Source organism: Cimex lectularius, unplaced genomic scaffold (genome assembly GCF_000648675.2).
Source record: "Cimex lectularius strain Harlan isolate CLEC.00 unplaced genomic scaffold, Clec_2.1 scaffold134, whole genome shotgun sequence".
NCBI classification, from domain to species: Eukaryota; Metazoa; Arthropoda; class Insecta; order Hemiptera; family Cimicidae; genus Cimex; species Cimex lectularius.
The window spans coordinates 1,095,852-1,107,330 of NW_019392747.1; the positions used below are offsets into that span (position 1 = coordinate 1,095,852).

At 35.2% G+C, this 11,479-nt stretch overlaps 1 protein-coding gene across 2 annotated transcripts; it reads right to left on the reverse strand.

The window, feature by feature from the left end:
* Positions 1 to 1,080: 1,080 nt before the first annotated feature.
* On the reverse strand, positions 1,081 to 10,445 carry LOC106670188 (ATP-binding cassette sub-family B member 7, mitochondrial). 2 transcript variants are annotated; one of them, XM_014400289.2, is made up of 13 exons: positions 6,514 to 6,595; positions 6,230 to 6,440; positions 4,555 to 4,785; positions 4,304 to 4,493; positions 3,909 to 4,075; positions 3,747 to 3,848; positions 3,510 to 3,686; positions 3,121 to 3,453; positions 2,893 to 3,056; positions 2,004 to 2,133; positions 1,803 to 1,946; positions 1,596 to 1,727; positions 1,081 to 1,527 (listed from the first exon to the last, which is right to left on the reverse strand). In XM_014400289.2, exons 3-13 carry the CDS (start codon positions 4,588 to 4,590, stop codon positions 1,282 to 1,284), a joined length of 1,821 nt encoding a protein of 606 aa, XP_014255775.1. In that variant the 5' UTR covers positions 4,591 to 4,785; positions 6,230 to 6,440; positions 6,514 to 6,595; the 3' UTR covers positions 1,081 to 1,281. The 2 variants fall into 2 exon arrangements, with proteins under 2 accessions (XP_014255775.1, XP_014255773.1); XM_014400287.2 differs by lacking the exons at positions 6,230 to 6,440; positions 6,514 to 6,595 and adding an exon at positions 10,111 to 10,445.
* Between the last annotated feature and the right edge of the window lie 1,034 nt (positions 10,446 to 11,479).

Consider the following 11,479-nt stretch of genomic DNA (forward strand, 5'->3'; position numbering starts at 1 on the left):
AGATCAGAGGGTGATCTGCCAGGGTCGCTAGGATCGTCACATTTTCAATAATCAGTACCGACGAGTTTATGATTTTATCAAACGAAATAATTCAATCAAAGATGAAATCATATCCAATTTTAATTTGATCAGCCAAACTAGAATGGTTATAGAAGATAAAATTAATCGTTTACTTCCTCACAGCAAATAGAAATAAAAAAGGTTATGTTAATGGGATTGGCAGCCTGATAAAAGTTATAATTGGAAATCTCAATAGCTCTGATTATAGCTTTTACCAAAATTCACGGATGGTGTAAAATCCAATGAAAGTAATTTGAAGAATCAGTTAAATTTAATATACTCCAATAATAATAAAATTATAAACAATTTCAACAAAACTACTAAAACCCTTCGGATAAATGGTGTAGAGTTGGATGTAAACAAATTTAATTGGTAAGGATGATTTTAGAAGAAATTGAAAATTCAGTTGGCTTTTGTAAATTTGGTTCTTGGTTGTACACCCCACACCCTCTGCTCTTCTGGACCAAAGATGGTCTGGAATCTCTACATTCATCTCTTAGGTCTTCAAACATCAAATATAATGAAGTGATCCTTTTTTTATATAACAATTTTTCCAAGTTTTTTGTATATTTAACAATCGAGTATGGCATAACTTTTTCGAAGTACTTTATTCCATAATTTCACTAATTTCATGGTCTGCTTGACCATTTAATATATTACAATTAATTAAGGTTTTTAGTTGAGATAAAAAAGTCAATGGCACGAGTGGGATTCGAACCCACGATCTTCAGCTAAATACGCCGCTGCTCTACCACTTGAGCTATCGTGACCTCGACGTATCAAGCCGAAGATCGTAGGTTCGAATCCCGCTCGTGCCATTGACTTTTTTATCTCAACTAAAAACCTTAATTAATTGTAATTTATTCCATAATCTTCCAAATATATAAAAAAAAAATGTGAGTAATGCAAATTAAAATGACATATAAGAAAATATAGTATTATTCTTTTATATTGTTTTGCATAAAAACAACTTTAATGTAGTACGTCATTATTGGGAGATTTTCAAGAATAAACAAAAACTTCAATAAATAACAATTTATTTGTTGTGAATAAAAATTAAGACTTATTATTTCATCCATCTTGGGCCGTACAGAATTGTATTATTTGTTGCCTGAATATAAATTGGCATTGAACTTCGCAACGTAATTTGCAGAATAAATATTTTACATATATACAATTATACATTTTGTTCAAAAAAAGATTTACAAAAACTGTCGCCTATTAGGTGGCCTGTGCTTCTTTTGCTTCAAAACCTTTGGCCTGTTTGATTTTGTCGTGTTGCATTTCCCACATCTTCGAATACAAAGAATCCGAATTGCTGAGCAAGCTTTCATGCGTCCCCCTTTCGGCCAAGCCGCCTTTGTCCAGAACGAGGATTTCATCCGCGTCCATTATCGTGGAAAGTCTGTGTGCTATGCAAATTGACGTTCTACCTTCTGTGGCAATATCAAGAGCATCCAATATATTCTGAAAAATTCATCTTGTTTGAGACACCCTATAAAAAGTAAGTATATGCAAAAATTAATAAAATTTACATGTTCTGTTATTGAGTCTAATGATGATGTGGCTTCATCAAAAATCAAAATCGGAGAACCTTTCAAAATAGCCCTAGCGATTGCTACTCTCTGTTTCTCACCTCCTGATAATTTCAAGCCCCTTTCACCAACCTTGAGTATTTTTGTAAATTTAAGGACATAAGAAAAAAAATTCGTATAAAATTGTGCAAAAACAAATTAACAAACCGGAGTATTGTACTGTTGAGGCCATGCCATCACAGAATTGTGAAGATTGGCCATTTTAGAAGCTTCAATTGCTTCTTCTTCACTCCTGTCTAAATTGCCATATCTCAGATTGTACAGAATGGTGTCATGGAATAAAACAGAATCCTAAAAATAATAATTCGTCAAGAAAATTACAAGTCAACTGTTACGTATAATTCTTACCTGGGGAACAATTGCAATTGATCTTCGGAGGTGATCAAGATCTAAATCTTGAATGTTTTTCCCAGCGATATAAATATTGCCAGAAGTTGGATCAAAGAATCTATACAGTAGCCTTGTAATAGTCGACTTCCTGTGAAACAACAATAAAATTATCACTTTGAATATAAAAAATTATATTCACTAATTTTGTGGTCCGCTTGACCAATTAATATCTTACAATTAATTAAGGTTTTTAGTTGAGATAAAAAAGTCAATGGCACGAGTGGGATTTGAACCCTCGATCTTCAGCTTGATACGCCCTGTTCTACCACTTGAGCTATCGTGACCTTGATCCACTCAGACACTAACTTCCCACCTCAACCCCACCTTTTGAATTTTCCCTCCTTTTTGCCATTTTTCAAATGTCGTGTAATCTATTTGATTCTCAGTGACAAATGAAATGGCCACGGAGAACTTTAGTGAAGGTATACTTCATTTTAAACTTATTACATTCACTAATTTCGTGGTCCGCTTTACCAATTAATTGTAAGATATTAATCACCACGAAATTAGTGAATTTAATAAGTTTAAAATGAAGTATACCTTCACTAAATCTCTCCGTGGCCATTTCATTTGTCACTGAGAATCAAATAGATTACACGACATTTGAAAAATGGCAAAAAGGAGGGAAAATTCAAAAGGTGGGGTTGAGGTGGGAAGTTAGTGTCTGAGTGGATCAAGGTCACGATAGCTCAAGTGGTAGAGCAGCGGCGTATCTAGCCGAAGATTGTGGGTTCGAATCCCGCCCGTGCCATTGACTTTTTTATCTCAACTAAAAACCTTAATTAATTGTAAGATAAAAAATTATACTATTCCCAAATAAATAACAGTTTGATACAATTACACATACCCTGTTCCTGATCCACCGACAATCGCTATCTTCATTCCTGCAGGAATTGTGAACGATAAATCTTCAAAAATTTGTTTCCCTTTAACATACTGAAATGAAACATTTTCAAATGTAATTGTCGAATTTTCAGTAGTTATCGCAAGTGGAAGAGCAGTCGGAGAATTCTAAAATCATTAAAGTAATTTTTTTGTTAAATTGTGTTTTATCGGGTGTATATATATTACTTACTTTTATTTCAGGTTCTCGTTTCATAAGGGAGAATAAAGTTTGCATGTCGATCAACGCTTGCCTCACTTCGCGATAAACAGACCCGAGAAAGTTCAACGGTATGGACAGTTGGAATAACAACCCATTGACCATAACCATGTCACCGACTGTTAGAGTGCCCTGTAAGACACCTTCAGCGACAAGGTACATTGCAAGAGCGAGAGCACCGCTGAAAATTGCATTCTGCCCAAAGTTTAAAAGGGCTAGACTAGTTGTCGTTTTCAACGAAGCAGCTTGGTACCTGGCCAAGGCATTGTCATACCGTCTGACTTCATGATCTTCATTGTTAAAATACTGAAAGGATAATTGTTTATTCGAATTTTTTAATATCAAAAAGCAATTAAAAATACCTTGACTGTTTCAAAATTTATTAATGAATCGACTGCTTTGTTTCCAGCTTCGTTTTCTGCTTCGTTCATCTGAACTCTGAACCTTGTCCTCCATTTGGTTATGGATAGTGTAAAAATACCGTAAAGACCGACACACCCTAAAGATATAAAACCCAAAGGCAATCCACACTTATAAGCCTAGAAGTAATAGTTCTTTAGTTACTAACGTGTTACCCTGAAGTATCTGGTAATACGTACTAATATGGTCGAAACTAGTATCAGTTCAAAAAGAGTAGGCACGACATTAAACACCATTGCACTTAATGCAAAGTTTATGCCTCTACTTCCCCGATCTATGGCCTAGAAAACAAAAACAAAATATTACTATTGTACTTAAGCTTTGACTTTTGAAAAGCATACTTTTGAAAGGGCACCAGTCCTTCTTGATAAATGAAAAGATAAATCTTGCTGGTGTAAATGTGCGAAAACATTTCTAGCAACATTTCTTATAGAGTTCTGAGCCACTCGGGCAAAAACGGCATTCCTCAATTCGCCAAAACCTGCAGCTCCTGCCCTGGCAATCCCGTCTGAACAAAATCACTATTAAGCAATTAATTTGGCTAGAATAATTCATTAATGTAAACAAATTTGTGGATCTCTCTGAGAAAATTCAAAATAATCTACCTTCTAAATCGGGTTCCAAATTCAACTTCTGTTGTTTACATATTGAATTTTGGAATACCCTACATTTAAGTTCAAAATTACTAATTAGAAAACTACCACAAAAAAACACAAATTGGTTTATTTTCACTTACATCCAATAACTAAAGTTGCAGCGCTAGTTGCGATCACTTCAGGAGCTGTGCCCATTTTTAAAAGATTTGTATAATTGTTGAGGTCGTCGACAATGTATTTGAAAAAAAAAGGTGTAGCTACGTTAAGAAGTTTTGAGCCGATCAAAAGGCCAAGGGACAATGCAACTGTAGCTTTAACCTTTGGTTCGTTCTAGAGAAAAACAACTCATTTACAAATTATTCACCAAGGAGAAAAATCTAGAGAAATTAACCTTTGGCCAAATGTAGGACAACATCAAATTAATCATTTCTTTATTTGTGACAGTCTTTGTTTCCCCGAGTGAAATCGTCTCTCTCGCAAGTGAAGACGTCCCTGGATGGAAACAGTCCCTTTTCTTCTGGGCCGGTGGAATTGATACGTCTTTTGTACCTTTCGTTTTGTAAGCTCTTGTAACAACACATCGGTCACCATTCTTGTCATCATGGAAATCAAATAATACCGTCTGAAAACCAATTATTAACCCTATCAATGAATACCAAGTAGTCTGGGAAAAGGAAAAGATTTATTATTTGAGATAAATCGTTAATTTTATATTGTACAGATTAGTAAAATCTACTTTTACTAAGTTAGATTCTGACACGAAAAATACAAGAAGCATCATGCTTTTTATCTAATTATTTTTATCTAATTATTTACGAAAATTTTATCTCTTAATCATGCATTTTTTTCAAATCGTTATATCATCTTGATTTTTTTTTTATAATGAGGTGGTCTAATAAAACAGTTGAATTATAGCCAGAACATTATTATTTATTGATAAAATAAATGATAGGTACATAGAACTGACAATACTGTACATATTATCACATTTATGTTATAAAACTAAAACAATTCACACAAAAAAAATTAATCTAGTATAATAAACAAAATAACAATTTTGAACTATTTACACTATTCATAATCGGGATTTTTTACAAAACAAAATCAATCACTATAACAAATATACAATATAAAAATATGTCGAATAAATCACATTAATCACAAATTGTAATTTATTTGGATAAAATTGAAAATGCCATTTTTCCTGAGTTCAAGTAATGTTAGACTAAGAAACTCCCAATTCCTTATTGACTATATGCAATATTGACTGATATTCTTCTAATAAGTTTGCGCAGATCTGCAATATATCACTAGAGGGATGGCCAAAAATAAAATTCTTTATCTTTTCTATATCGATGTTTATTTCTTTGAGTTTCTCGTCTATTATTAGTCTAGCTAGTGTGATAAATCCAAGTTGATTGTGAGTGAAAACAGTTCCTGAAAACACTTGTCTGTTTAAGCCCAATAGATTGGCAGTCACAGGCGCAGAAAGTACAAACAATGTAACTTTAGCATTCCAAGAGAACCCGTCCGCACTGCATGACAAATCAACTAGCAAGTCGTGCTTTTTTAAATAATCGTATCTAGTCATAATTAGCGTTTTTAAAGATGGGCTTATTTTTTTTGCTGCCTCTAGAATATCACTGCTAGACAAGCTAATAACATCATGATGGTTTTTTGGCAATATGAAACCGTATTCCAGGTACAATTTAGCGTTACTATGACTACCATAATTTATAAATACCTCATCATACTTGTTAAAAGCAACGGAAGTAGTGACTGTGTAAGTGGAATCTTTAAGATTAAAAAATGCATTCACTTTGGCACTATTCGAATGATTTATCATATCAAGATAAGGGGCTAAAGCAAGGCAGTTGGAATCTATTAAATTAATTTTGTGTGTAAAATTGATATCTGGTGAAATATAAACACAACGTGAATTAACAGAAAACCATGCCCATTTTAAAGCTTCCAAAGTAAAAATGCTATTATATTCTAAATTGCAATGAGGACAAAAGTGCGATTTCATAATATTCGTTAAAATTGAATGAGATTTTTGTACTGACGTTTTCATTTCCATTATTTTGTTGTGTAACACATTTGGAAAATTTTCTTCCTCATTCCTCGAACAAAATAATGGGGAATAATACTGCTTCGGCAGGCTTGATATGTATTTGTACCACGTAGATTCATCGTTTAGATGTTTCTCCCAAGCCAAATAAACTGCGAGTACCTGCTGAGTAGTCAGACCCACTTCCAAATTGTTAAGGACATTGCCTAAAAGCGATTCAGATACTGTTTTGACTGTGATTAACAATTTAAACGGGATCTTTACTAATGTAGTACCAACAGGAATACGCTTTTTGGCCATCAACCCTCGCCCAGTATTAGAGAAAATTGCAGGGAGGAGTTTGCAGGTCGGTTTCCAACCGTTTGAAGTCAACCAATTGACAAGAGGTAGAAATTCTTCATTTTCGCCTAAGCTGACGGGCCGTGGGCACTTTACTTTTTTTCTCCGCACTCTAAAAGTTCTTCCCATCTTTTAATAATATCTATCCCTCTTTGACCAGTGACCAACCAACGAGAACGGTCCAGTCTTCAGGATATCTTAAACAGTAAAATTATTCATGGCAAATTTTTCTTCTTCAAAATCTATCATATTAGAGGAACACAAGCGGAAACACATTGAGATAACATCAAATAGTCTAATTTTAAACTGAAGTGTTCAAATGTCATATTCACAAAACTAAGCCTAAGAGATTAGATTAATTCTAGTTCACTACAACATGGTTTCAAAAAATATTTTTATAATTCACTAATTTCGTGGTCCACTTGACAAATTAATATATTACAATTAATTAAGGTTTTTAATTGAGATAAAAAAGTCAATGGCACGAGCGGGATTCGAACCCACGATCTTCGGCTAGGTACGCCGCTGCTCTACCACTTGAGCTATCGTGACCTCGATCCACTCGGACACCAACTTCCTATCTCAACCTCACCTTTTGAGTTTCCCTCCTTTTTTATTTTTATAATTGATGAATTAGTGAGTGCTTTTCTTCAAAAAGCTTTGCAGAGCTAATATGTAAAATGTCTTAAACAGTATCAAAGAAATATCATTGGTAGATTGGACAAACAATTAACTGAAATTCTATTAATTATTGAAACTGAAGTGGTCTTAAGTCAGTTTTACCAATATTTAAATTCAAAGTCAAACAAGTGAATAAAAATAAATATGGATCAACAATATCAATGCAGCAATATTTCAAATACTACATACGATATATCTTATAACCGCAACGTCAGTAAATAACATAAAGGATTCTATTTCTCAGACTGGGTACATAAATGTGCAGTAATAGTGAAAATATAAAAAATAATAATAATAATGCTAGAAGGAAATGAACTATGGTGATTTTTCCTTAAACAAAATATTACTCTTGCTTAACTTTAACTATAAAACATTACAATACAGACCAAAAATATAATACAAATTTGATAATTTTTTTATTAATTTTAATTTACTATGGTGGTAAAAATATTTGAAATCTAGAAAGAAGAAAGAAAAAAAAAGATAAATGTGAGAGTCCAAAAATTGATGGAATAATACCCCAGGTGTGAGGAACATAAAAGATTGATAGAAGGGTCATCCAAAAAGCTTTCAAGGTTATTACTGGAAAGCAACCGGCAGGGGTCTGGCTGGACTCGACAGGGCACTGCCGCCTAAGAAGGCACATGCACCAGTTAGATGTACAGACAGAAGAAACACTGTGCAGATACTGCAACAAAGAGAAGGAGACTAAAGAACACATTTTATGTTTTTGTGAAGATCTTTGCAGATGCAAATTTGCATAAAACCAACATTTTGGAATTTACACAACAAAAGGCCTATTCGAAACCCCAACACTAGACTCTACGAGCACAGAGAAAGAGAGTATTAAAAACTAGGGTATGAAACAATTCCTTAAGGAGTGGAATCTATCCCCCGGACACAGGCAATCGAAAGAGTTTGTTAAGGTAATCAAACCAGCAGAATTTAAATGGCTATTCTCTAACTCAAGGAAAGGAATAGGCTGCCCACTGAGAAGACATCTCTCTGTAATGGGTATTCTACCAGATCTCTTTTGCCGTTTTTGTGAAATATGGCAAGGCACTACCTTGCAGTGTGATAGGTATGCTAGGTCTGGATTTGAAATATTTGAAGGAGCGGACATCACCAAATCCCCGAGATGAGATGGTCCAAAATTTTGTGGTTTGTGAACAATTCCAAGAGATTTATGCAGGACACGTGAGCCGACCAAGTCCCGGATCTTTTAGGGGTGGGGTATGAGTCTACCCAGGCATTTAACCCCTCGGGTCTTGGTCGCCCACCCTGCCTAACCCTATATACATTATATATATATATATATAATGCAGAAAATTGTCGCTATTTTTTGCTCAAGCTACTGTAATGGTTTTTTACAAAAAATATAATATAATGTTCATTAAAAGATGCGTACACTTGTTCTATCTAAAATTGTTAAGTAAGACATTCAGATTTTTCGTACATTATTTAATTCAGTAGGGGGTACCCATCAGAAAACAGTAACATTCGATTTGGGTGAAAAGAAACAAATTAGCCAAAATTCAAATGTTTCATAAATCGGACTGAGGTTGGTCTAATGTGACGGAGAATTCAATCACCAACAAACGAGGTTTGTAACGGAGAATTTTTTGATAGGGTGTTCAAGTTGTGAATTTTCATTAAAAATGTCAGAAATGATGAATTTTGCGTACCCCTTCACCTCCTAACTTCGAAAAATCGCCAAAAATGAAATTTTCGGCCGATCAGGCTGGTTTTAATCTCATTTGACGCAGAAATTAATCCTCTACAGATGTTGTTTCGAGCTGTTTTACGGTCAGGCAAACGGTTTACTAACAATTTCTCGAATAAGGTCAAAAAACGTGGTTTTTCATGCTCAGAACTGAAGAGTTTGCGAACACAGGTTCATAGGACCTTTTTTTACTCAGCATTCAATTTCCTATAAGGTCTGGAAGTGTAGTTGAATCGATTGGAGCCACCCTGTATATACAGACTCAAAAGATCTGATAAGATAACATAAACTGCTCAAAATACTTGATAACAGATTGACCTTTGTACTACAAAACAAGCGTAACCAATCTAGATGAGCGATATTAAACAGTGGGGTTTCACCAAGTATTCGAACTTCCAAAGAATTCAGTCCAAAATCCTTTGAAACTTCAACAATCTACTTCGTATCTACCTTAGTCTACTGTTGGTGCAGGTTTTTGCAACTAGAAGAGAAAAAGCCACAACCGAGATCCTACAGTAAGGAGCCGCTGGCAAAGTTTAGGTGGATTAACAACCTGAACATTGGCCGGTGAATATAAAAAAAAAATAGACAAGGACAATAGTTCTACTCGGGTCGAAGTGCAGAAGGCTTTGTAGCCACCTCTTTTATCCCTAGTTTGTGAAAAACAAACTATTTAGTTCGACGGATTTACAGTTGCATGTTAGTTGCAAGTGTCCTCGCTTTCGTACAAATCCTTCGCAGTCACTTCTGGGGCCAAACTGTTGCGCAACTAAAAAATGCATGTGTGTTCCTAGCCTTAATGAATTCTGAGCCTCTGTCTCAAATGGTTACGGTGTAACACCGGCCAGTGTTCAAGTGTAAAAGCGAAGAAAATTTTCATTTGATGTGAAATTAGCTAGCCAGCCTATTCGTTCAGAAGCGATTAGAACTACAAACATGTGTTTCTGCTTGTGTTGAAATTTGTATTCTGCTTAATAATCCAAATACCTTAAACGGACTCTTCCCATTAAATCCCTACGTAATCAGTGAAGAAGACGGACTGAAAAAGTTGGCAAATCAGTGGCCCAGTACGGATAAAAACTTGTTATAATAAATATTTTAAAAAGAAGAAAATCTGTCTTAGTTATTTTTACCTTGGATGGATGGACAACGTAGGAATTTTTGAGAGCCGTGTAATTTCTGTATGTGTAGAATCCGCCGGCTGGCCTCGGGCCCGAACTCGTGGCGCACAATAATTTCCCCTTCTGTTTCAGTAAATTTGGTATGTTCTTGTTGAAAATAAACCCGTTTATTAGAAAAGAAGTTGCCATGTTTTGTACCAGTCTAACAGCTGAAAAAAGGAAAAAGGAAAGAAGAGGGTTGATAAAGTATCGATTATGAATTTACTGATGCAGACAGACACAAGGGTCTCAATGCTAACGTCGACATCGCTGCAAACCTCTCAGAAATTGAACTACATTTTTGATTTATGCTATACTCTTATAACCATAGACTATACAACTAACAAGTTTTCAAATTTTAATTAGTAGCGAAAAGCATAAATGAAACAATATTACACCACAGTTCACAATACTTAGTAAATTCCTGTTACAGTCCTTGGCAATGTTAGGACTGAGTCGGTCTGGGAAATTTGAGATTGCCTGTAAAAAAACAATTTACAGACATATTTGAGATTCGCCCTGATGATGACCTTTAATAGGTCGAAAGCTTGGCGGTAACAATTGAATTTTTTTTTCTCTCTTTTGTACGAGGGTTCGGAACAGCAGAGGTCATATAAACCCTCAGGGTGCCGGTGTTTTTGAAAAAAAAGCCCATTTGTATGTCGGGTTCGAATGCAGGGCCGCTGGATTCGAACCCGGGACAATTACCTTACAGTGATGAGCGCCGTGTCAACGCCTAAACCGTTGCGGCCACCGACGTCCCTTAACAACTGTAATTTACTTTGCTTTTTTTCAAGATCATACCTTGATCCAGGGTGTTCGTGAGTGAAAAAAGTGTTCGATACTTCTAGTACTGAAAAGCGTTCTAGGGAAACAACAAAAAAAGAAAACGGAAAATTTCGGGCCTCTGTATCAGTCCCTGCTCTCTTAACTACCACCTAAAAAAATAGACCAAACAAAGACAGATTGTGGGATAACAAGAACAAATATAGAATACTCCATCGCAAAATGGATCCAAACAAAACAAAAGGAGAAGTGGATAAACTCCGCGGTGCTAGACATAGTAAACTTATGATGAAGCAACCCTCACCGAGACTGGCAAAAACCTGCTGCAATTAGAGAGGGCCAAACTCAGAGGAGTGGTAGGACTAACCAAGCATCTGAGATAACATATACACAACATGGGTATATACAACGATGATCCCATTTGCAGATTCTGCAATGAAGAGGAAGAAACAGCCACCCATATCATCTTCGAATGCAAAGCAACAGCTCAATGGAGATTTAACCTAACGTATGGAAAAAACTTAGGGAATCAAATTGCAGCAGCGACAGTCAATGA

What these genes read in the sequence shown, in the direction of transcription:
- LOC106670188 (XM_014400287.2), bottom strand. Translation starts at nt 10,287, where the DNA reads ATGGCAACTTCTTTTCTAATAAACGGGTTTATTTTCAACAAGAACATA. An exon ending in TACTAGTTTCGACCATATTA is followed by an intron (nt 3,687 to 3,746) that starts GTACGTATTACC and finishes TATTACTTCTAG; the next exon opens with GCTTATAAGTGTGGATTGCC. An exon ending in CAATTGCAATTGTTCCCCAG is followed by an intron (nt 1,947 to 2,003) that starts GTAAGAATTATA and finishes TATTATTTTTAG; the next exon opens with GATTCTGTTTTATTCCATGA.